The sequence below is a fragment of the Mesoplodon densirostris genome, chromosome 1 (assembly GCF_025265405.1).
Source record: "Mesoplodon densirostris isolate mMesDen1 chromosome 1, mMesDen1 primary haplotype, whole genome shotgun sequence".
In the NCBI taxonomy this organism is placed as follows: Eukaryota; Metazoa; Chordata; class Mammalia; order Artiodactyla; family Ziphiidae; genus Mesoplodon; species Mesoplodon densirostris.
The window spans coordinates 85,163,025-85,190,358 of record NC_082661.1 but is presented as its reverse complement, the minus strand read 5'-3'; the positions used below and the strand labels follow the sequence as shown (position 1 = coordinate 85,190,358).

Sequence of the window (27,334 nt, the reverse complement as noted above, 5' to 3'; positions counted from 1 at the left end):
GCCTAGTAAATATTAAACTAATCCACTCATTCATTCATTCATTCATTATACTTCACCTTATCCTACAAAGATTTAAAGTAAATTCTAAAAAATAAAATAAAATGAATTCTAGTGTATAACATAAAACAATGGTCAAATGTAAATAAGAAAAAGAATCAGAGCTATGGGAAATTAAAATACAAGTAGAATGTAAAGAATGAGAACTAAAGAACATAAATATTCATGAGCCTATGGCTTAAATTTATTTGAATCAAAAGTGATAAAGATATTTAAGTTATCAGTAACAGGAAGACATTTTTCTGTCATCATCTAAGATGCTTTTTCCTCTACGTGGGCCTTCATCTAAGGAGGCTCTTACCTATGTTCACTGACAGTGGACTCATCAACATGTCCCTGGAAAATGTGGTAACAGTCTTCATAATCCATGAAACTGAATTCAGGATTCACTTTTGTTGTCAACTTCTGAAAAAATGTGGTGCCCAAAAATCAAAACAGTTTTTTGCAATTAGCTTGATTATGGTTTGGGGAAATTATTTCCTTTTTTGGTTCAGACACTGTTTTTATCAGGACAGTTTAAGTAAGATTGTTTTAACCTATTTTGTAACTATGTCACTTCGTTAGCCAATATAAGTTTATGTTCAAAATACTAAATTTTTTGTTCCATTATTTTGTTTTTATGAATTGGCATTAAGTTGAGTTTCACAAATTTTAATGCCATTAGTTTTTTTGGACACAAATGCTTATATTGCCTCAGAACATAAGCATCTTCATCATCTGTTTCGTTCATTTCTTTAAAACATCCTATTAGGTTTTGAAGTTTTAGCCCATATTTCTTAAAATTCACTATTCTTCCTCAGTTTTTATATTGCCAGAATTAATGATATCTTCTTTGTCTGCAGCTAAATCATTGAGGAAAATGTTAATGAAGGCTGGATTCCTGACATTCAGCTCCAGCTGTAGCCCACGTTAACCCTCATGGCAGCATTAAAATTGTTTAGAAAGCCAAGTAGAGACCATGTTTAAGGGCAACATGGTATCATAAAAGAGCATGGCCTTTAGACTTGGACAGACTTATGTTCAAATCCTGACTTTACCATTTATTGTTTGTGTGACCTTGAGCAGTTATTAGCTACTCTAAAACCCAGTTTCCTCATCTGTACATAGCAAGGTGTCCTAGCTAATCCCTAACTGGGTTGCTGTTGACAGGATTAGTAGGATTGCCACCACTGTGGGCATTTATTTGCATGTTTTTTTTTCTATCAACGTTTTGTAATCTGAGAGAAAGAATGAAAGAATGGCTTACGTTCAGAAGCAGCATAAATTGATAGAATGGATGGAGAGTTATGGAACTCTTTTGCTCTCAAGGAGCTGAGCCTGTGGGAGGGCAGCTCACCTCTTTTAACCTCTTAATCCATAAAGGAAGGGATTGAGCCACATGATTCTAAACGCTGAAGGTGTGAAATAGGGCCTTTTCCCAGTTGTTACTTAATTCCAAAATACGCCACGAACTAAGTGTTTTATGCAAATTACATTATTTAACTTTCCTAACAACCATAGAATATTAATATTTAGATATTATTAATATCCTTATGTTAGAGACAGTGAAAGTGGGGTACCTAGTACAGTGTCTGGCATATAGGAGGCACTCAATAAGCAAACTGAATGACTAAGTAAAGGAACTTATCAGTTAAGTATGACGTCTAGTCACAGCCATGGAAATACAGTAGAGTAAGTAGGAATGAGGAAGGCAATATGTGCCGTACTAACAGATCCAGAATTAAAGGCTGAAAACATCTAGGTTTTGATTGAAAGCCTAGGATTCACTAGGATTTTTGTGCATTAGTATAATTTCTCTTTAATTTTTTTCAAAAACAAGTTTTGTGGGGGTTTTTTGCGGTACGCGGGCCTCTCACTGTTGTGGCCTCTCCCGTTGTGGAGCCGGACTTGCCGGCTCAGCCTGAGCAGCATGTGGGATCCTCCTGGACCAGGGCACGAAACCGTGTCCCCTGCATCGGCAGGCGGACTCTCAACCACTGCGCCACCAGGGAAACCCCGAAAACAAGTTTTATAACGTTTTATTTATACAATTCTTCAGAATCTTAGAGATAAAGAGGATCTGAGAGATTAGTTTGCTAAAATCCCTCACTGTACAGATGATAACACTTAAGCTCAAGGAGGTAAAGTTACCAGGCTCATGCTAGACACTGATAGAAGCAGGGCTAAAATTCAATTCCTAGTCACAGAATTTTCCTGGTGTGAAATATTTTCCCTGAAATATTCTGAAAGTTTCATAAGAGATAGTACTCTTTTGTTCTTAAAGTGCAATCAGATTTCTTCTATATTCAAATACTGGTAATAAACATACTTGACACCTTTGTGCCATTCTGAAAGACACGGGAAGGGGAACATAAGGAAGAAGTCAAGAGCACTTCACAGGAAAAGATTTTCTTCTTCTCAATTGTGATATCTGTGGTAGTACTCTGACTTTATGAAAAACACTATGGCGTTTGGAAATTTACCAAACTTACTTTCCTACCTCTTGGGACTCTGACAAATCTAAGACTCTGTGACGTGTGTGTGCGTGCACACACACACACAACTATATATCTTAGACTGACTTGTTTTTGAGGTAGTTCTTCAAGAAATACAATAGTAAAATAACACCATATCTTTTGCTCATAACATATTGGCTAAAGCCATGAACCCAAAGGAAGTTGCCCTGGAGAGCAATTTTCTTTGTAAAGATGACAAAAATATTCAGGGCACCAGTGTTTTCAAGTTGAACTTCCTTGTTGAAATTCACTTCACAGTCAAAGGAAAAAAAGGTTTACTTTTTAATACAGTAATAAAATTGTTGGAAAGTATTCAGTGATAGAAATAATTCAAAGAAGTATAGGTAAAGGCAGAAGTTTTAGAGTATTTAATTTCTTTATTTCTTAACTGTTAGTGCTCTTGAGTTTTTTAGTCTCTTATCTGTAAAACAAACCCTCAAACTGAAATTGTGCTGGAGGAAAAAACAAACCAACTCTTGGCAAGTAATATCCCTGGAATGTGTGTAATGCCATTTTGTACATTTTTAAATCAAGGTTTTCTGATTAAATTGTTTTCTACAAGTTTTGTTCTGCTACTGTTTCAAATGCTTTTAATTCTGAATAACTATTTATCAAATTAGTTATAATAGTTTCGATGTGATGGAGAAAAGCCATTCCACTTGCTATTAACAGTGCTGACTTTTACATTTTAAACAGCATTTAGTAGTAGGTACAACAGTAACTTTCAAACATTTTAGACTGCAACCTAGAATAAGCAATATATTTTACATTGTGATCCAGTTTGCATGAACATATATATAAAGCAAAATCAGTAGTTTCCTGAAATAATACTATTTCTATGAGTGATATGCTCTGATGTTTTCTTTTCCTTTATATTCTGTTTCATTTGAAAAGCTGCTGATCATAACCATCTAAGTTAATTTTTACACCACCTAACTGAACACAACTACAGTTTGAAAGACATGGACCAAGAGGTTTCTGGTGGAAGGAGCAATGTTTACGAAAAGCCTTTACTCTCTGGTTCCACATTTTATTAACATTACCCCAATTCAGAGTTTTATTTCTCTGTGGCTAATAAATAAGGTATACAAATTATATAAGGCTATATTTATATAGATAAATATTAAATCATGTACAGTATGTTATGTCACCAGAAGGTATGTGGTTTGTGCCCATCATCTGGATGATTGTGTTCTCCACTGAGATAGGAGAGAGAATAAGTTAGTGGGAGGAATGTTAGATCAGAAGCAGGACTCTTGGGTTCTAATTTTAGGCATGCAATGTGAGACTAAGCCAGTTCCTTAACTTTTCTGATCTAAGTTTCTATTCTGTAAATGAGGGAATTGATCTAGAGTATTTCAAGATAGAGTCTAATTCTAAAGTGCTGTGATTTTAAGTGTTTAAAGAGAGTTTAAACCAAAGAGAGTGTTTCGTTATGCTATTAACGTAGTACTAGTGGGTTGTATTTGGCAAAATATAACTTTTTTGCTTATTCCTATTATATCTTAAATATTAATATCCTTTTGGTATGCTAACAAGAGGACACTTAAGTAAACATCAGAGTATGGATTTGTACATAGTCTAGTACATAGTAATGCATAGTCTAATACATTATGATAATTATGGTCATTAACCGTAATTAATATATTATACATATATGCATCTAAAAACATGATAATTATTCTGTATTGCTATGTGTCTTAGTCTGTTCAGGCTACTATAACAGAATACCATAGACTGGGTGGCTTATAGACAGCAGAAATTTATTTCCCATATTTCTATAAGCTGGGAAGTCCAAGAGCAAGGTGCCTGGTGAGAGCCTGCTTCCTGATTCATATTTGGCTATGATCTTTCTGTGTACTCACATGGGGGAAGGGGCAAGGGAGCTTTGTGGAGTCTCTTTTACTAATCCCATTCATGAGGACTACACCCTTACCACTTAATCACCTCCTAAAGGCCCCACCTCCTAATACTATCACATGGAGGTTAGGATTTCACCATATTGATTTTAGGGGAGCCATGCACATTGTCTATAGTATTAGGATAAGTTTAATGTGTTTTTAATAGATTTTCATGAGTTTGTGAGGAAACTTATTGTAATTAACCATAAACTATATCTACATCCCTTTCTTTGCATCAGAAGTAAAGAATGTTTTTTGAATAAATGTGGTCCATGTTTATGTTTGACTTTATGTTCCAAAATAACAACTGAGCCTCGAGTGCTGTATGGCTCAGAAGACAGCCTTGCCTTGCACAGGAGGCCTGGAACCTGAGGCAAATCAGTTGTGTTATAGAAACTTCATTAGCTGCAATTTTTCACATGGGTAGAAGTAAGGTAAAATAAATATTAGGAACTGAGTTTAAAATTAAGCTTAGAAAGTACTCCTGCTTTTTCAAGATAAGTTGGAAAAGAAGAAAAAGTTATTTCAGGTTGATTGTATTTAGGTGAATTTTTCATTATGTTAGCATCAGGTCATAGAGGAATCACCTCCTTTCCATGCTTATGATTACCAGATGCCTAATTTCTTTAAGCAACATGGAAACCCACCAGAGAAGGGGACTTGGGGTGATTGTTTTTATTCATTGTACTCTAGAGATGACTGTGCCAAAACATTAGGATTCCGGGGCAACATACTTCCTGATTTGAAATATTCCAAACAGGTATTTAAATGAAAAGCCATTTTAGTTAAAAAAAAAAAAAATGAACGATTATGTAGCCATCTGTCCATAGGAACTCCTTTCTGATTGTATAATGTATTTTCTAAAAAGGTAGTATATACTGATCAAGGAAAGTATCCACTATATCGGTTTTTTAAAATTCTCAAGTGACCTACAAAATATGTAAATGCTCACAAGAAATAGTACTATTTTAGCAAGATCCTAAAAAGTCTCCCATAATTGCAGTTTTGAGTCTGGAGAATAGAGCTGGCACAAGCTTATCCTAAAAAGTAGTCAGGCCACATTAGTGTTTCTGATTATGTATGTATTTAAAGTACTCATTGCGCCAACATATATTAGCCCCAAATCAGGATCAAATATATTTATCCCAAAGCAGTTCCAGTGTAACCTCTAATCTAACTTCATTCTAAATGCCTTTGCTTTCTTACTGCGTGATAATTTTTTATTTTGTTAATAATAATAGCTAACATGTATCAAGCATTTACAGTGTATTGGGTAATATAATGTATAATATATAATTTTTAAGATAGATACTAATATTATCCCCATAATTAAGATACGTTTAACAAATTTTTATTGTTCTTTACTATATACCAGGCACAGAGGATACAGTAGTTAATAAAAAAGCAAAGTCTCTACCCTCAGAGAACATTCATTCTAGTGGGTGAGATAAATAATTAAGGAATAAATACATACATTGTGTGTGGCGGCTACATCTTGTGGATCTTAACGTAGTTGTCTGAGGGCCCCAGTTCTACTCCCTCTGACCTCCATCACTGCATTCTTGCTGAGCCTGCCTTCCACAGTCTGCTCCCAGCCACTGAGGGACCATGACAGTGACCCTAAGGCAGACTTGTTTCTGGGAAACACCGGACCTTTCCTACAGGTGACTTGGGCTCACAGATCCTCCAACAGGCTTGCTGAATCTTCCCTAGACTGCTGGGCAGTCTAGAACATATCCATGCAGTTCCATCTGAGGTCCCTTGGGTCTCTCCCAGCCTTTCTTTGACTCTCTCCCCGCCTTTCTTTGACTCTCTCCCCATTTTCTCTCATGTGGGCAATTTTCCTAATAAAACTTTTGCAGGTTTATCCCGTCTTGGCATCTGCTCCTCAGAGGACCCAGACTAACACATTATGTTAGGGAGTAATAAGGGCTATAAAGGAAAAATAAAAGCACAATAAGGGGTTATAAGTGTGCTCTCTTAAGTAAGGGTGGTCAGGGAAGGTCTTAGGCAGAAGTGGCCTTTGAAACACATAAATGGTTGGAGAAAACTTCCAGAGTAACGTAAATTGCTTGAGATTATATTACTAATTTGTGGTAGATTAGCAGATTGCTGGCACGTTTAAATACAACTGCTTTAATATGCAATTTATAAGTGCGTGTTGATAAAGAAAATGTAATGAGAGTTATCTATTTTGGGTGACAATTCACATTAGACAACTGATATAACAAAACTTCAAAGGGGGTAAGGAAAAGGCTCTAGAAACCATAGAATATCACAGTTATTTCCTTTCAGCCTGCTTCATTCTGGCCTTCCTTTTTTCCCCCTGTTCTTTTAGATTAATTTGCTAGTGCTGCAGCTTCTATACCAATTATTCAATTAGTAATTGAATTTACCTTTTGTCCTTCTGACTCTTTCCAATTCTGTTTCCTGAGCTGTCTCCATCTCATACACTGCCTAAGTTGTCATTGAAATGTGCTTCAAAATATTACACAATCCAGAATAATAAGCACATTGTTTTTGAAACTGAAGTGTAACCTCTTAGAAATAATTTTCCCCCTCTTTGCCCATATGTACCAAATCTTCCTATTGAAATCACATTATATTGAGAAGTCAGAGAAAGTTTATATCCTGAGTTGAAATCTAGTTCTTTTATTTAAGGAATTCAAATAGGGACATACCCTTTTATTTATCTAATAATACTTCAGTGTGTAAGCCATTGAAATTCTTACACAATTTTACTTACTTTTTTCTTAGTTCTGAAAAGTTTAACTTTTTTTTTTTTTTTTTTTTTTTTTTTTTTTTGCTGTACGCGGGCCTCTCACTGCTGTGGCCTCTCCCGTTGCGGAGCACAGGCTCCGCGGCCATGGCTCGCGGGCCCAGCCGCTCCGCGGCATGTGGGATCTTCCGGGATCGGGGCACGAACCCGTGTCCCCTGCATCGGCAGGCGGACTCTCAACCACTGCGCCACCAGGGAAGCCCCAAAGTTTAACTTTTTTAAACATAATTTTCTAAAAATCCTTTGATATATTTGTGAAGTGCTTTGATCGGTTAGTTTGGAATAGATTCCCCTTGCTTGTTCTTTTGGCAAAAGCCTGGCACTCTTCCACCTTTCATAGAAAGTGAACTGCCCTTCTTCCTACAGAATAGAGCATGTGGAGGTTGAAAGTATTTTTCATAAGAAAAGGGGCATTCAGAGCAATACTTTCCTAAGCTTAATAAAAAGCAGTTGCGGCTGGGAAACTGCAATGATGTCATGTAAGTTTTATCTTGCATAAGCAGCAGAGTGAGGAAATTCCAGAATTAATAAGTCGGCTGGTACAGCTGTGCCCTGAGTTGGAAAGTTCAGGATGTTCTTTTCACACTCATGACTGGACATTCTGCTCCACTTTAGCCTTTGTGAGAATAATTGGCTCCCTCCATTTCCACGCTGCTAAAACATTTATAAATTGGTCTACTTAGAAAATGTAATATTTTAAGTGGATAAATGGTCATTTTGACTAAAAATTATTGTCCATATTTGCCTTGATTTTGTAATAACTGATAATTAGTTATTTTAAGGTATCTAGTCCTTTCAAATACTGAGTTAAGAAATGGAAAATACCAGCCTTGAGAAATGATTGAAGGGGGTGGAGAGTTAAGAGCCAAGAATGAGGACTTCCCTGGTGGTGCAGTGGCTAAGACTCCTCACTCCCAATGCAGGGGGGCCTGGGTTTGATCTCTGGTCAGGGAACTAGATCCCGCATGCCACAACTAAAAGATCCTGTATGCCACAACGAAGATCCGAGTACTACAACTAAGACCTGATGCAGCCAAATAAATACATAAATATATATTTTTAAAGCCAAGAATGATCTAACTATTGCTGTAGTTGTTAATGCAGACCTAGTGTTATCCAGAAAACAATTGGCCAGCTGATCATCAAGAAATTGGCTAAATAAAATAGGAGATAAAATTTTATGACCCAAAAGTCAGTCTGTTGAACAGTATAATGGAAATTCTTCTAAAGTTTTGAAAAGTAGAAAACATTTCCATTTAAAAGGAATGTTTTTGGAGTGTTATCACACTAGATGATTTCGTTCAGCCTTATGGTTATTAGTGTTGTGCATTTCTGTCCTCTTTATTTCCTCTTCTTTCTCCCTTCTTTGCCCCTTACAGGGGAAATAAAAAAAAAGTTTACATCGATCAGAAGTGTGCACAATGCTGAGCAGAAACAAGCAGGTTTAATCAGAGTATGCTTTTGTATTTCTCTAATTTCATAATTAAACATGCACATTGCTTGTTTGAAAGTCTGAAAGTTCAACTTTTTATGATTATGAGTGCCTGAATGACTTTAGAGGGTAACTCTAAAATTACTCAATTTATAGCTATATTTTCCCAAAATTAATATAATGGAGATTTTTTATTATTTGTCTAGACATAATAAAATAGTTTAAGGCTGAAATTATTCTGAAAGAGAAGTTATGAACCATGAGTTCTTAGAGCATATATTTTAGAGCCAGACTCACCTATTTCTTCTACTTTGGACCTAGAATTAAGCTAGTCACCTTAGTTCTCTGAGGCTCAATTTTCTTATATAAAATGGAGATTATAATACATTTCTCACAGGATAATCATGAAAATAAAATAATATTTAAAATATAGAGAATTCCCTGGTGGTCCAGTGGTTAGGACTCAATGCTTTCACTGTGGTGGCCTGGGTTCAATCCCTTGTTGGGGAATTAAGATCACACAAGCCATGCGGCGCAGCCAAAAAGTAAAATAAAATAAAATAGTACACATTAAATAGCCTTTATAAACCAGTGAGTATAGTGCTTGGCATTTAGTAGTCCATCAGCAAATATTATTTTCATTCATTTACTTTTAATTTTCTTTCTCCTTTATTTCATTTTTCATGTATACAAATGTGGGTGGAAAAAATGCCACAGTCTTTCTGCTGTTCTAAAAAGCCTATCATATTTCTTCAGACTTTGAAAGATTTAGCTGCTTTTTAGGTCAGTGGAAAACCCATTCAAAATTCCTTTCAAATTCTAATTGTGTAGCAACCAGATTGTGAAATTTGACATTTCTAAAGGTGTCAGACAACTGAATTAGAATTAATAGACACTTCCAGGAAAGGAAGAAATACGATAGTGAGCAGAGGGCTATTCCATCATTTTCTAACCAATCTTAAAAAAGAAACTTAAGATTCCCCCTTTTAAAATTCTCCTTTATGATGTGGAGAATACTGTTCTATAACTAACATATTTAATTGCTGGCCCTTTTTCGGTGGTTGACAGAGAGGTGACACTGAGCATAGAGTTTAACTATTTGGAGATAGTTAAAATAATGCAATAAAATTTAAGTTTAATGAAAAATAGTAACATTTCAAATTGCTAATAAAGAACTAAACCATTTCATCAAAATGCATAATAGAATATGACTAATTTTTTATTTATTAAAAGATTAAAATGAACAAAAAAATGGCATGATGGGACCCTCATATCTAGAGTTATCATAGATGCCAACATTGTTATTTTAAAACAGGTAAATACCAAAACATAAATAAAACCAATATATCTTTTTTTTTTTTTTTTTTTTTTTTTTTGGCGGGCCTCTCACTGTTGTGGCCTCTCCCGTTGCAGAGCACAGGCTCCGGACGCGCAGGCTCAGCAGCCATGGCTCACGGGCCCAGCCGCTCCGCGGCATGTGGGATCTTCCCGGACTGGGGCAAGAACCCGTGTCCCCTGCATCGGCAGGCGGACTCTCAACCACTGTGCCACCAGGGAAGCCCAATATATCTTTTTTTAATACAACTTTATTTATTTATTTATTTATTTATTTATTTATTTTTGGCTGCTTTGGGTCTTTGTTGCTGCACGCAGGCTTTCTCTAGTTGCGGCAAGCAGGGCCTACTCTTCGTTGTGGTACTCAGGCTCTAGGCGCGCAGGCTTCAGTAGTTGTGGTGCACAGGCTTGTTTTCTCCGTGGCATGTGGGATCTTCCCAGACCAGGGATCGAACCCGTGTCCCCTGCATTGGCAGGCAGATTCTCAACCACTGCGCCATCAGGGAAGCCCAAGGTGTCTTTTTTTGGTTTTTTTGTTTGTTTTTTTATATTTCAATTTTATTTTATTTTTTTATACAGCTTGTTCTTATTAGTTATCAATTTTATACATATTTATGTATACATGTCAATCCCAATCTCCCAATTCATCCCACCACCACCACCCCTGCCACCCCCCGCTTCCCCCGAAACTAAGATATCTTAAAGATATACTTTAGATTATACAAATTCTCTACAGTGATAATATGCATAAGTAAGATACTGTTCCTTTCTAGGCACTGCATTTTTCATAAGCAAATTTGTAAAGACTAGAAGATGATCAAAACAACCACCAATTTCAACATTATATGCAGATTCTATTGTAAATATGCTATGTTGTTACACAGCATTTTCATTACTCTGTTATACACTTTCCTTCTTCCAGTCTCCTAAACTTAATGTGGTAGATAGTTTTCTATGGATAAGACATTTCTTCTCTGGTATAAACATCTATCACAGAACTTTTAACTGAATTGAAATGGGAAGAATTGATATTTATGTCTTACCAGTTCCATGGCATATATTTCTTCAACCATATTTTAAGATATATCTATAACTTTATATTAGTTTGAGTCTTTTATACAAATATATTAATATATTTCATGATAGATTTGTGCTATATTACTTTCAAATGCTTTCGTATTCTTCCATTTCTTGTTTTTATTTGTGTTTTATGGCATATACTCCCTAGTGCTTAAGGATTTGAGCAGAATTTAAAGATTCAGCAAAGAAAGCTGCCAATTCAAATTACACACTCTCTTTGTCCTCCCGTCGTATACATATATTTATTTATATGTATATTAGCATGTATTTTGTCATTACTCTTCTAAAAATACATACATAAAGTTGAACCTAATCAACACACAACATTGTGGAACTTGAATTCCAAGTATACCTTGATCATGAAAACTGCAATAGTATGACGTTCTTTGAGTCATTGTCTCTCAGTCTCCTTGACTTAATACTAAACAAAAATAATAACCCAATTGAACTCTGGCGAATGCCATCTGGAACAATTACCTAATGATTCAAAGCACGTTGAAAATACAAAGCACTTTAGAAATTCTAAGAATGACTAATGAAAAGACTTCATCTAGACAAGTTATTTTATCATGGAAGCTTGTCAGAAAAGAAGAACCCAACCCTTTTCTCCATCAATAATGTTTGTATATCAACTTCCATAGCTTTCATCCCTTAAATAAAACTCTGAATTAATCTAAATATCTTGCACTATATTTTGATTCGAGATCCATTTGAAAAACTTATTCAGTAATATCTTATATTAAAGGCAACAAAAATGAAACCCTTTGCTGTCAGTAACTTTTCTGGACTTTCTCAGTGAAAAGGCTGGATTGCTTAGACCAGGTGAAAACAAGATTATGAATAAAGACAAGTGACTTAAAAGGTTTTAAAATAAGATTTTAAATTATTTATTAGATTTTGATCTGAGATTGAAATTAAATGTCATAAAAGGAAAATTGCTAAATTGCTATTAAATTATTGCTACTAATGAAGAGTGTTAAGTGGCTTTGCAAGTAAGTAGAATAATAAAACAGCAACATTCACGTTCACAGGTTCTTGTGTCACATACAACTTTCTTTTCATAGGTCTTCTGATTCTGGTATGGTGGTATCCTCCGTAGGTTCAGTTGTTACCACTATAGGAATATTCTCAGATATCCATCCCTTAGGAGTCCTATTAAAGGACCGTCTTCCAGAAAGAGGATTGGCAAAGGCCATGAACCTGGGATCTGTTAGAAGTAGTAGGTCAAAATCTGGAACCTTAAATTTAACCATTTTTGATGCTTTTTCAAAACCTCCAAATGGGGTGGCAACTCTGTGAGAAATGAAAAGAAAAAGAATAAATTAATTAATATTCAAATTTATTTGACAGAAAATAGAAAACGATTTAATGCATGGTCTTATGGGCATGTTGTTGTGTTATATTCTTAGTAGTGTTTCAGTTTTTGGCCTCTGAGGCAAGCATTTCCATTCAAGGACCATGCCTTTATGATAAAACAGATATTTGATAATAAATTGGTGTAAAGTCCTTATGTACGTACTCTTAGTTTTGGACTGAGCTAATCTCTTCCCTGGACATCACAACGTTTCTTGCCTTTGCACCTTTGCTGACAATGTTATACTTGCTTAAGATATTTCCTCTGTGCCTCCTCTCCACCAGCCCTCACTCCCTTTCTTAACCAAATTCCTGTCACGTTGATTGTCTTATGTGAGTCATTTAGTGCTTATAATATGGTACTTTGTATTGTTAGCTTCTCTTTTTCAGAATACGATTTTGTTTGGGTCATCTGTGAATTATAAACTCTTTGAAGGCAAGAGGTATATCTTTGCATCTTTCCACCTCTATCTCAAAAACCTCAAAATCCTTCTACTCATCTGAATAAAGTCCACCTTCCTTACCTTGGCATCCAAGGTCCCATGTAACATCCTAGCTTCGTTTGATTTAGCCATTAATTATTCATTCACTCAGTGCCAGGCACAGTTCTAAGTGCTGGGGGTATACCAGTGAGCAATGTAGTCAAAGTCTAAGCTTTTATATTCTAGCGAAGGAGACAGACAATTAAAAAACATAAACAGAGTCATACAGAGTGAAGTAAGTCAGAAAGAGAAAAAAATACTGTATGCTAACATATATATGGAATCTAAAATTTAAAAAAAGGTCATGAAAAACCTAGGGGCAGAACTGGAATAAAGATGCAGACGTAGAGAATGGACTTGAGAACACGGGGAGGGGGAAGGGTAAGCTGGGACAAAGTGAAAGAGTGGCGTGGACATATATACACTACCAAATGTAAAATAGATAGCTAGTGGGAAGCAGCCACATAGCACAGGGAGATCAGCTTGGTGCTTTGTGACCACCTAGAGGGGTGGGATAGGGAGTGTGGGAGGGAGATGCAAGAGGGAGGAGATATGGGGATATATGTATATGTATAGCTGATTCACTTTGTTGTAAAGCAGAAACTAACACAGCATTGTAAAGCAATTATACTCCAATAAAGATGTTAAAAAAATAGAAATTAGGGCTTCCCTGGTGGCGCAGTGGTTGAGAATCCACCTGCCGATGCAGGGGACACGGGTTCGTGCCCCGGTCCGGGAAGATCCCACATGCCGCGGAGCGGCTGGGCCCGTGAGCCATGGCCGCTGAGCCTGCTAGTCCGGAGCCTGTGCTCCGCAACGGGAGAGGCCACAACAGTGAGAGGCCCGCGTACCGCGCAAAAAACAAACAAAAAAGAAAAAAAACAGCAGTGGATTACAGATGAAAAAAAAACATGTAAGTCAACTATACGTCAATAAAAAACTAATAAATTTTAAAAATCATAAACATATAGACAAATATCCAATAATGACAAGAGCTATGAGAAGATTAAAATAGGATGATATAATAGGGCACAACTGAATGACTAGATAGGTAGAGAAGACGTCTCTGAAGAGGTGACATTTAAACTGCCATCTGAAGGTCAGAAGTTAGCTATGGACCGTATGGCTGAAGCACTTCAGCATTTCAGGTAGAGGGAGTAGCTAATGCAAAGAATCTAAAGCAGAAATAATGTTGATCTTTTCAGGAAAAGAAAGAAGGCCTATCTTGTTAGACAGGTGAGGGGGATGGCAGAAAGGAGAGAGGACAGAGAGGTAGATTGTGTGGAACTTGGTCCAATAAGGAATATGGATTTCATTCTAAGTGTGAAAGGGAGCCATCATAAGGTGTTAAACAGGGGAGTGGTAAGTATAATCTGACTAAATTTTTATAAAGATCACTCTGGCAGCTGTTACTATGTGAACAATTATAGGTGGACAAGAATGGAAGAAGGGAAGATATTGTAGCAATTCAAGTGAGAAATTATGGCAGCTTGGATTTCAGGTGTTTTCCTTGAAGAAGTGGGTGGTTTCAAGATGTGTTCTATGGGTAGAGTCAACAGGATTTGCTGACAAATTGGATAAAAATTGTGAGAGAAATGTAGAAATCAAGAATTACTCCTAAGGGGCCTCCCTGGTGGCGCAAGTGGTTGAGAGTCCGCCTGCCGATGCAGGGGATACGGGTTCGTGCCCCGGTCTGGGAGGATCCCATATGCCGCGGAGCGGCTGGGCCCGTGAGCCATGGCCGCTGAGCCTGCGCGTCCGGAGCCTGCGCGTCCGGAGCCTGTGCTCCGCAACGGGGGAGGCCACAACAGTGAGAGGCCCGCATACCGCAAAAAAAAAAAAAAAAAAAAGAATTACTCCTAGGTTTAGAGTTTCAGCAACTGGCTGATAGAAGACAAAGAGGAACAGGGTTGGTGTATGTGTGGAAAAAATTACTTTGACATCCCAATGGAAAGGTCCATGCTAGTTTTTCCCTATTCACTTTCATATACCCTTTGTTCCAGTCAAACTGATACACTGCTTGTTCTTTTCCTTATGTTTTCCAACCTCATTGCCTTTACAAATATTCATTTTTCTCTGCCTGGAGTGCTCTGACCCTTATTACTACATTTCTAAATCCCCTTTAAGTTCTTTAAGTTCTAAGTATGTTATATAAGTAATTTATATTTAAGTATTTAATAATTTAACTTTCTTCTAGAAGCTTTCCCTGATCTTCCACAGCCAGAAATAAGCTCTTTCTCCCCTAAGTTTTCCATGGACTCTATTTTTACCTCCCCTGTAACCCTATTTTCCATCTTTCATTATATCCACTAGTCTGTCTGTCGTATTTCTTACCAGCCTGCACTCGAAGAGGACCGGAATTCTCTCTGATGTATCTTTGTAACTTACTCAATATATGTACTTGTATAATGTATTGTACCTAGAAGATTCTTATAAACGTTTGGACAATGGAATTGGCAAGACTATATAGATTTTCCAGTATTGCAGAGACTATTTTAAAGCCTGGAAGAGATCTGATTTTCTTCAAAGCTCAATCACCTATGATCTTTCTTGAATATCTTAATTTCTGGGTGATAATAGTGAGGGACCATGGAGTCTGATAAAGTAAGGAGAAAATGATTGATAGACTTTGAAAAGTGAGATGGCTTTGATGTGTGGAATGGAAACATTGTTGAAATAAAGAATAAATGAAAAATAAAGATAAAATGTGATAGAGAGTGGGATGCTTGAAATTGAGATTTTGAAGGTGATAATAGGTATTGGTAGTGACAAACATTAAGAAAAGCCAAGAGTGACTAAGGTGGGATTGAGAGACAGATCCTTAAAATCAAGACAATCAAGGACTTGAAAGGGCTGAGAGTTCAGTGTATTATTTACATGGATACTTAAGCCACCAAAAAGTGATGACAGGAATAGTACTGGGGAAGAAGAGGGAGAGCCAGATAAGATCTTCAGTGTCCACAGAGTGGATAGGTGACCTCAAAAATGGCTGTAGCAGATGTAACTGTGTCATGTAGTATAGAATCTCATGTCTTACTGGCCCATAATTTTCTTGCCTTCCAGTGTTTTGCTTCCTTCTGAAGAACAGTATGTTTTACTTTCTATTGCATCTGTTCTCAAGATAACAGACCTTATAATATTTCCCCCAAATTGCTGTAGAAGATATGGATAAAAACAGATCACTGACTGATGCAGTAACCTCAGTCTAATGTAGTATTTCAGCAATCATATCAGTGTAGACTTTCACATCCAGGGCCTAAAACCATTACTCTGGAGGTGAGAGAGATTGTTTAGGAAAAGAACTTTAAGAATTTAGATCATCAGTCAGGTGCTTTATGACTGTTAAACTTCAGAAGGCATAGTAATAAAGCTAATATTTATTGACAGGGTACTGTGCACCTGACACTGTTTTAAGTGCTTCTCAAACTCTTTTGGTATAGGAATCACCTTGGGATCTTGTTGAAGTACAGATGCTAATTCAGTCAATCTAGTGTGTGTCCTGAAATTCTGCATTTCTAACCAGTTCCCAGGTGATGCCAGCACAGCTGGTCTAACCACACTTTGAGTACCAAGCTTTACATGATTGTCTCATTAAATTCTCACAACAACCTTATGAGTTGATTCTTTTTATATCGCCATTTAATGGATGAAACTGAAGCACAGATAGTTAAATGACTTGCCCAAAGTTACCCACCTAGTAAGGTGTAGAATCAGGATTTAAATCTAGGCATCCAAACTCACTGAAGGCCTTCTCTTCTATACTACCTTATATCGTACCCGCACAAGATAACTCTTAAGGAGTATTGGGCCTTCTGAGATCACTTCCTAAGTAGAGCAGTATATTTAGGAATCTCAACCACTTGGCTGTGTTTAAATGGTGTCAAACCAGGTTGCTGTCACATTCGTGGTGTAACTAGGTGATTAATATCCCACATTTTGTCATGTGATTTAGTGAATTGAAGAGTCTCTATGACTCAAATTTGACTCAGTACATAAGTAAAACTTATTCTTGGATGTCCAAGACAATATTTTGTCATTTTAGAAATTTACCACTGTAAATTAATAGTTTGTTCATTTGTTGATTCATTCATTTATTCATCTGATGAATTACTGATTGCTTATTATATCTAGACACTCTGCTATATGCTAGGAATTCAAACATTGTAATAAGTCTTAACCTCAATGAACTCACAGACAAGAGAAGAGTGAAACGTGATGGGGGAAAAGACACGTATGGACCAATATAGTTACTTTAAGGGAAAAATTTCCTGAATACAGAGGAGCTTAGGGTAAAGTTTAGAACCTGGGGTCAGGACCCACCACATAATTTTGTAGGGCACAGTGCAAAATGAAAACTCGAGCCCCTTTGTTAAAAAATTGTTAAGAATTTCAAACATTAAAGCAAAACATTAAACCAGCCATGGCCTTTTTAATTGTGGGGCCCCCAGCAATTGCACAAGACATACATTCATTTGCGGGAGTTTAAGAGTATATGGATATTCATTGGATACAAGAGGCTGGAGTTGAGCATTTCTAGATTTAGGCTGAATTTGGTCAATTAATCTTGTATTTATTAATTCCAGAAATCACCTTTACTCATTTATTTTTTTTTTTCTGAATTAAATGAAAAAAGAAATGTTCCCATGCCACTGAAATCCAATATTTGGGTTTGGCATTTAGTGCATTAGCTTTTCCCTTTTTATCCAGTTCTGTTTTGTTTTTCCCACCCAATTTGTGGGTCATTTTCTTCTGTAAATGAAAACATTCCCTTCTGTTCATCACCCATCTCCTCCCTCCTACCACTTATCCAGTGAAAGGTTGCTCTTTGAAAAGCAGAGTTTTCTTTTCTTTGGCACCATCGAGACTATATCCTGTTTAAATTTTTATTGCCCTCAGACACAAAGTAAAGAAAATCTTTTAACAGAGATGTTAAGCATTCAAAGTGAGAGACTATTTGTAAGATTTTTAAGATCTCTGAAACTAGTTTCAAGTTTTAGTTAGTGAAGCAAAAAATTCCACTGAAAGATTTGGAATATGCTACTAAAAGATCACTGTGCATCTCTATGATTCCCGTAACATAATTTCTTCAAACATAGATCTGACTTAAAATGATTTTTACACTTTATCGTCTATGTAGTGACTAACAGGCTTGTTTCACTCAGATTCAGTTAATATATGTTTTGTTGTTTATTTCAATTGATCAATAATTGGTTTGCATTTGTAAAAATTAATAGTGCTGGACATATAAAACACCCATAATAATTACTGATTATTCTATAAGGTAAAAAATTATGTAAAATGGTTGTATAGAAGTTAAAATAAATTGCTCTACTAAATAGATAATGCATGTAATATATTTAAAGGTACTTAATCATATAATCATACAATGTATTTACAGGTGAGGAAATTAATACAAGGAAAGGTTAAGTGACATACCCAAAGTCATACAGCTTTTTGAAGCAGAGCTGGAAACCTCCTTGCTCCTAGTTTACTTTTCCTCACATGTTACATAGGTTTAATATAGTGTTATTTAAATATAACATAAATATTTACATATCTCAAAATGAGTATAAGAATACAAAGTTATGGGCTATTTTGATTAGACTTGGGAGCCCATTCTCATCCAGTCATTACCACTGCTGAAGGCTATAAGACTGTATCTCACTCTTACATGCTTTATTAACAATATCTAGTAATTATGTATAATAATATGGGGCTACCAAAGAGCATTATTTTACTATTTGCAAAAGACTTTGAGAATATTTGGAAACTACTTATTTCCTTCCCCTTCCTCTCCCTGTTTCTGTTGTTCTCATTTGTTTTTACAAAAAGAAAAAAACAGATATATTCAAATAAAATTTTCTCAGGTAAAGGAGAACTACTAGCAAGTTAACTTCTCTCCCCCCACCCTTCTCTCTCTTTCCCACACACATACAGTGTTACATTTACAAAAGCCTTGATTTAACACAGGGAGCTACATTTCCTAATTATATAGTATTGTGTTCATTGTGTAGCACTCACTTGGTCTTTATACAATCAATAGGCATCTCTTTATAACCAACCCAGATACTATAGTGTGTTTGTAGAACTGGAAGCAAGCTGCTCAGCAGGTATGGGGTACTGAAGCCACAAAGTATACAGAAGTCATATGGCATCTCTAAAGCACTAATATCAAGAACAAGCCTCAAGTATTCCATTAGTTTCCATTTCTTCCTAGTGTTTTACTTTTATAATTTTCTACATTCTCATTTTTGAAAACAATTATATCATTGATTAGAATGGGCTTTCAACTTCCTTTCTTTGCCACACCTCAAACCCTCCTTAAATTATATGATATACCTCATTTATGCAATAGATGTAGTACTAATACTATTAGCATTACTAATAATGCTAGTAGTATTAGATGTAATACTAGTAGATGTATTACTAATGTATTACTAATAATAGATGTAGTACTCATACTATTACTATAGCAATATGTGAAAACTAAAATGTTAATAGTACAATAATTTGAAAAGTACTAAGGAAGGTCACTATTTAAATGCAAGCTTTGTGGCATTCTTTTGTAAATCAAAAATTTACTCCTTAATTTATTAATTTTTAAGTGAATAATCACTAAGCAGCCTATAAATTGAGTGGGTGTGAGACAGGATACTGGAGATATTTTACTCCAAAATGAAAATCTAGTGGTCAAAGAATGGATTATGAGACCATTAAAAATATATGGAAATTATAAAAAATGGATAACAGGGAAAAATAAATGTCCATTGTGTAAACTATAATGCAGATATTATTTGGCAGTATTTTTGGTAGCATAAGTATTGGTGTGTATATGTGCTGGAGTCTTGGCCCTAAATTACCTTTAATCTGGCTTAAAGCCTACACAAATATAAATTGGAACCTAGAGTTAGATGGTAATTCTCATAGTCCTGCATGAAAATTATTTCTGAAATTCTTGAACAGCATTGTCATTTGGAGCAACACATAAACTAATATCAACCTTCAAATTAGAAATTATTATTAAAATAACATTTTAAAATGTGGGTGATGATCTTAGTGATTGTTTCTGTATTATAGCATTCATTGTTATACTAAAAAGGGACTAAGGTTTGACATATTAATAATATTGCAAAAATGAGTCTTTGCCTAGGCTAAGGAGATATTATATATTGCTATTTAGAGTCTTTAAAATTTTTTTTCTACCAGAAGATTCAGTTCTCCATACCATGATATAAAAGCCTTGCTATTGCATGCTGAAGTGTCACCCAGGATAATTGAATTACCTGTTAAAGCTCCTGTAATCAGGCAGTTCTGCCTTTCCTTCAGGCTTGAAAAGTTTAGGGTATAAAGCCTCTAAAAGCTCCGGATCATTGCTAATGGCCTGTTCCCAGGGTGACTGGTAGTACTTAGGGACAGCTGTGGTGTTGAATCTTTCAGGAGGAATTTCCTTCAGTGGTCCAGAATATCCTTTGGAAAAATATTGCAAGAATAAGTAAACACAGAGTGCCTAAGAGTTACTAAACTCCACCTAACATTTTCCCATGTTTAATTTTTCATGCAGGGGTAAATTTATGAAGAATGCATTCTTTTTATGATCTCTCAGAAAAGAGTAGTCTGAAAGTGTGAGACATTTTTAAACCCCTTTTAATTTATGGAATTTTCAAAAGAAACCACTTAGTGTTTAATTTTACCAAATCATAGTTAATTTTTTCCTTGACTATCTTAGTATATATTTGTTCAGTGAAACTATTAACTTAATTTTTTTAAAATTGTGCCCCTTATATTAATTTATACTAGGCCTTATATACCACACTTAATGGATTAATTTAGAAATGTAAATTGAGTGTTTACTGTGGTCTAGGTTCTGGGGAAATATCAATGAAGACAAAATCTCCCTCCTCTGGAGCTGATTCTTTAGAAGTAATGTTCAGGTGTTGACTATCCTAAATTTCTGAGTGGTCTGTAAAATGTTCAAGCTTCAAAATGGTGAAGCAATTTGTTTCCACTGTCTTAATCAGGCCCTTCTTATTGCCTGATGTGTCCATCCCTTGTTTACTTTGTTCCTGAGGATTTCTAACTTTTCTGCTTCCAATCTCACCTCCTCAATTTATTCTCACACGAGCTAGAAATTTTCTATAAGTACCATTTAAAAGTCACACAAATTCCTGGCATAAATGTGAAACCATTTTCACATGCATTAAGTGACATTCTTCAAGTCTTCAAAGGCACAGCTGTTTACTCTCCAGCTATACTACCATACCACCTAGTTATGTCTTTCATATAATTCTCTCTTCCACCATGTCAAAACCTCTACCATGTGATCACTCCTACTTTTGGGTTTCCCTGATGCTCTTTTCCTTCTCTAAAATGTTTTCAATTTTCTTCTGTCAAACCATGCCTATCCTTTCTTTACACTAAAAATTACTTTTTCTTTTCCAAAAACTCTTGATAATTTCACCAGTAGACAGTTATTTTTTGCAGTAATTTAATTTTCTTCTGATTGTCTCCGGTATCAAATGGTAGTCTCTTCGGTAGGCTGCTTCTCTCCGCTTGCCACTTAAATGTTGGTGTTACTCAAAGCTCTTTTCTTAGACTATACACTCTGCCTAGAAAGTTTCATTTATATTCTTGGCTTTAACTGTGACCTACAGATTGACGATTCCAAGGTTTGTTTTTGATCTCCAGGCCCTTCTATTCAACCACCTATTATATTTGTCCAAATTAATACTCTCCTGGCACCCTTTATAACCTATCTAGACCTACATGCATCCATTTTCCAATACATGCTGCTTCTTTTTGTATATTGGTCATCTTAGCAAATGTTATCACTACCCTCAGATGTCCAAGACAGAAGCACTGTCCTAAACAATTCCTCATTCCCACAACAAATCAATAAGTATTACCAACTATATTTAAGGATTTCTAAAATAGGGGCCCTCAACTTTGTGTTTCTGAATCACCTTGGGCACCGACTTAAGATGTTGATAATGGAGTCTTCCCTCAAAAGACAGGAAGTTTCAGGTATTGTTTACAAATTGTATGCAAGTGATTTGCAAACAGAACATTGAGAGATCTTGTTCTAGCAAATTACCTCTTTCCTCCTCATTTCCATTTTTACCTACCTGGTTCAGGCCCTGCTCATCTCTTGCCTGGGTTTTCACAGTAGCCTTCATACTTATCCTTTAGCTCTCAACCCTTCGTCCAGGCACCTCCCTGTTGCTGCCTGAGTGACCTTTTTAAGTGGAAAACTTTATCAGGTCACTCACTTCCCTTACTCCAGGTTCTATAATGGCTCCCCGGCACAAAAATCAAAACTACTCAGCAAGGGAATTCCTTGGTGGTCCACTGGTTAGCACTTTCACTGCCATGGCCTGGGTTCAATCCCTGGTTGGGGAACTAAGATCCCACAAGCCATGCAGTGTGGCCAAAAAAAGAAAACTATTCAGTATGACACAAATGGCCCTACCTAACTGTCCAGCCAGCCTCATCTCCTGCCCTCTCCTCTTGCATTTTATGTTCCAGAACTGTGGATCTACTTGAAGCTTGTATCCCCTTATGCCTCCCTACTTGTTCCATTTGTTCCCTGTGCCTGGAATACTCTCTCTAACTCTTGTCACCTACAAATTGCTATTTTAAGACTTAGCTTGAGGTTATCACTTCTGTTTATTCACTCCTGACTTTCCCAGGAAAGCAGAGTTACCTTTTCCCATGTCTTTCCTTTGTATAGTATACATAACTCGATTGCCATGACTACCACATTTTATTTCCTATTCCTTTCCTAAAATTGATCAGGGTCAACCACATAGAAATTGGAAATTTTAAAATTCTGTATTTTTAAAAACTTATTGAAATCCCACTACCAAAACACAATTTTTCCCCAGTTTTTCTTCACCTATACGCATAATGATCACATAACTATAATTCTAGTGCACATGGAATCTTGTATTTTATTGCAAATCAATTTTGTTTGAAATACTTTTGAAAGCTTCTATATCATGTTCATGATCATTTTAAGGGTTTTGTGATAATCTAATAATAATCTATTGACTTGAGGAACTATAAATGGTCTAATCTTTTCACATTTTTTAACATTCCAGGTTTTCAAATTTTTTAATAGACAGAATTAACTAATAACTTTTTTCTTTTTTTTTTATTTTTTTTTATTTATTTTTATTTTTTTTTTTTTTGCGGTATGCGGGCCTCTCACTGTTGTGGCCTCCCCCGTTGCGGAGCACAGGCTCTGGACGCGCAGGCTCCGGACGCGCAGGCTCAGCGGCCATGGCTCACGGGCCCAGCCGCTCCGCGGCATATGGGATCCTCCCAGACCGGGGCACGAACCCGTATCCCCTGCATCGGCAGGCGGACTCTCAACCACTTGCGCCACCAGGGAGGCCCCTTTTTTGATACGCTGAATTATTTACAAGGAAGAATCCACATATGTTTAACCTCTCAGAAATAATACAGTTCAACAATGCTACATGCCAATATTTTTGTTTGATTTTTAAATATATTTTTAATATAACTGATTTAAATTCAAAGGAACTTCATTCCTACAGTATTGTGGCATTGTAAGACTTATTAATTCATATTTGAGATAAGTTGGCTTGTGGAGACATAGTAGGTTAATCAATAAAAATTTTTGCTAAATTGGGATAAGCTATAATTTGCTCCCTGAATTTGTTATACTTTTCAACTCATCGACCAAGAAGGAAGGATCCATTACTCTTGCTTCATCACAAGCTATCTGATAACCTCCAAACTCTACCTTTTCTTAGTCTATATTACACCGACATGTCCAAATATTTAATAATTGAATATTTAGCTTTAAATAGCTATATGAATTTGTATTTTCAAAGTTTCTCTCTCTCTTTATATATATACATAGATAGATAGATAGGTAGGTAGATAGATAGATAGATTCCTGATGGTAAATAAAATGTATATATGATATTGAATTATATATGCAGAGAGAAAATGAGACTACAAATATAGTGTGGACATTTGTCCTGTCTCCCTATGTATGATTCCTTGAGGGTAGAGATGAATTTTTCTATTCCTTTTGCAATTTCATAGTTCGTGATAATGATGAATAATAAACATTTTAACTTAGTAATGGGAGTACCAGATTGAATCAACATAAACTTTTCTATATGTCTTCTGTTTCCTGTTAAAAAAAAAAACCCTTACCATTCCAAACATTAGAAAGCAAGAGGTTGCAATATAGTGGTTGGAGCTAAAAGAATATGTATATAGTCTGTTGAGTATTAAGAATATAAAGGTGGGTAGGGAAAGGATTAATTTTAACTGAATACTTTATTATATGTTAGGGACTATATTTACATTTTCACATTTAATTCTCACAATGACCATGTGCAGTGAGATTTATTTTCCTTATTTTACAGATGGAGAAAACTGAGACTCAAAGAGATTTATTTTCCTTCCCAACACAGTAGTAAAATGGGCAGAAATGAAAGGAGCCTGCAGGTTGAACCCAGGTCTGTCTGATTCTAAAGCTTGTTTTTCCCCCATGTGCTTAATGTTGTGTTCAAGAACTTAAAAGTGTAAAGCTATTTGAGAACTCTATTACAATGCTTCACTTCAGAATTCTGTGCATTCTAATTGTGTATTTGGTTCCCTTCAATGTTACTTTATTATGTCTATCAATACCTTTTCTCATTGTGTTCAGTAAGAACATCCTGATAAGTCTAAGCTCATCAGTGACTGACATTCAACTTACTTTTTTTTTTTTTTTTTTTTTTTTGCGGTATGCGGGCCTCTCACTGCTGTGGCCCCTCCCGTTGCGGAGCGCAGGCTCCGGATGCGCAGGCCCAGCGGCCATGGCTCACGGGCCCAGCCGCTCCGCGGCATATGGGATCCTCCCAGACCGGGGCACGAACCCGTATCCCCTGCATCGGCAGGCGGACTCTCAACCACTGCGCCACCAGGGAGGCCCCAACTTACTTTTAAATAAGATTTAATATTATGCAGTTGCTTTACTTATATATTTTCAAAAACACTATTGCTATTTGAGAAGATTTCCAGAAATACTCTTGCTAAATTTAGCTGTTTAATTTACAAACATATGACATAAGTATTGCTAATTTCAATATAAAAGTAGTTGAAAATTTTATAAACCTACTTTATACATTACTCTTGAGGAAAAACTTAAAGGTATTTGCTTTAAGTTATTTTGAAAAGTTATTGTCTAAATAGATCAGATAATTTTTCTGATTGAATATTTCAAAATCAAACAATACTTCCAAGTAACATATACTGATTTGGATAGCATTTGCTTCTCTTTTAAGATAATAAACAAATATACAGTATTAAAGGATTGCATTTAAGGTTCTGTAAGAGAGCAGAAAATAACAAAAGCAATCTCCACAAGGTCGCTTCACATGAGGCATCTGTAAATTTGGTACCAGATCTGGATTTAATTCTTGAACAGTCAATATTGGCTTATAGCTATTCACAGCCTCAGGTTCTTAATTTGTAAAATGAGGATTATAATAAATGTCATAGAGTTATTATTAAATTAGACAAATATATATCATAGCACTTCATAAATTGTACAGTTCTATACAAATAGGATTTCAATATAATTACAAACAGCTTAATTTTTAATATAATAGGTGATTGCCAACAAATACAATGGACCATCTGAAAGAACGTAAGACTACTGTAAATGTTTTACAAGACTCCTCTAGGTCTAAATCTTTACATTTGTCCCGAACTTATCTACAAAGTAGATATATAATGAGAGAAGCTGTATCATTTAGGTACCATTTACTAAAGAATCCAAATGACTTGAGTCATATATTTAAGTGCATAACAACTTTATTGTTCTATTTGTAAGGGGATTAGTTACCTGGTGCAATGTTTTCTGGATTTGGGGGACTTCGTGGATCCGGGGTGTTAGGAGGAGTAAATGGGGCTTGCTGTGAACCACTTTCCAAGTTGCTTCCATCCAATTTCTCATTCTGCATGGCAATATTGTGCTGTATTTGATCAAAAGTAAACTCAACTGAAAACTCAAAAATATTAGATACACTAATAGATATCATATGTGCAAGATGCCATTTGTATACTTAGAATTTAAATACAATGCCACTTCATTGTTACATGAGGTCTCAATAATTTATATTGTAATTAGTTGAGCTATTGAATGAGAAATTTTACTGATAACAATCTAAGATCTGTTTTGTGATGGCAATCCATTTAATTAATTGAGCCTTACCGTGTGCCAGGCACTGTGTCTAGGGCTTTGTATCAATTATGTAATTTGCTATTCGTAACATACCTAAAAGGAGAATCTAAGTATTTAATTTTTAAGTCTTTACTAATTTAATATCATACAGCATACTCGCCAAACATACGGCTTAGTCATTGTTACATTACTATTTTATTTATACATGGGATTTAATGATATGCTTTAATATGCCTTGTTTTAAAATTTAATCTGAAATTTGGACAGCAGTCATATATAACAAAAAATATTTGCACTTTAAGCTGCATGAACTTATAGAAGGAAGAATTTGGGGTTTCTAGAAAATAAAATGCTTAGAAGAGCATTTGTCTTTAAAGTTTTAGGTGAATTTGTTTTACTCTTATAATTTAGGATTTATTCTATGGCAATGTAGCACTCTAAAAACAGTCAGTATGCATTTTAACAGAGAAAAACAGACATTGTAATAGGTTATATCCTGAGAAATATGGCTAGGACTTATCTCTATGGTAAAGTATTGTTTTAATTATATATGAGAAATATATATATACTTTTTAAAAAGCCAATCTATTTAAGAAGTGCGTAAAGTCAAATCATCTTTTAACTTTAGAAGGAAAAATTTATTGAAAGGCATAGCAAATAAAGACCAATTTTGACTTTTTTCTGTGTGACATAAGCAGAAAGTATTTTAAAATATTTTTTCATTTCTGTATTTATTTATAAGATGATAAGGTAAAGTACAATTTTACAGTTTAATACTTATTCAACTTTATAGAAATGTGAGGATAAAAGACTATTTTGTCCTAAAATCCAAACACTATAATTAAAGGCCATAAATTAAGGCCTCACCTGATAAAATTATGAAGAAAATAAAGTTTATTGCATTTTCAGGCTTCTCCCACCCACAGCCACTCTCCAGGTGCCTTTTACCTTCACCTTACTCTAGGCAGCACCCTGGTAAAGTTGCTGTGGAAACGAGTAGGGCAATGTTAGTAGGGGTAAGCTGGCTTGTGGAGCCATGCATGAAGGCATGAGAGGCAACATCAACCAGGTGAGTACAGGGTCTTGACTACTGGGCATAAAAGTTTGCATTTTATTCAACAGGCAATAAGAAACAATTTCTAGAGATGAGTAATGCTATACTCAGATACATCAGTTTTCCATGTTTTGAATTTAGCTCGTCTTAAGTGTTCAA

The 27,334-nt window shown here is 35.6% G+C and overlaps 1 protein-coding gene and 1 long non-coding RNA gene across 3 annotated transcripts in view; one reads left to right on the top strand and one right to left on the bottom strand.

Annotated features, from left to right (window-relative positions):
- LOC132494368 (uncharacterized) overlaps positions 1-27,334 on the top strand; it is a 198,530-nt gene that overhangs the window by 6,413 nt on the left and 164,783 nt on the right. The window contains exon 3 of the long non-coding RNA XR_009533048.1: positions 24,317-24,409. This is a non-coding gene — a long non-coding RNA (uncharacterized LOC132494368). The remainder of the gene's footprint in view (positions 1-24,316; positions 24,410-27,334) is intronic.
- MYOZ2 (myozenin 2) overlaps positions 11,990-27,334 on the bottom strand; it is a 35,911-nt gene continuing 20,566 nt past the window's right edge. Inside the window, exons 4-6 of one of the 2 annotated variants that reach the window (XM_060105398.1) lie at positions 25,783-25,912; positions 20,198-20,381; positions 11,990-12,372 (exon numbers count right to left, since the gene is read on the bottom strand). In XM_060105398.1, coding sequence (XP_059961381.1) covers positions 12,138-12,372; positions 20,198-20,381; positions 25,783-25,912 — 549 coding nt within the window. In that variant the 3' untranslated portion in view covers positions 11,990-12,137. The remainder of the gene's footprint in view (positions 12,373-20,197; positions 20,382-25,782; positions 25,913-27,334) is intronic. The other variant, XM_060105404.1, reaches the window with a different exon arrangement.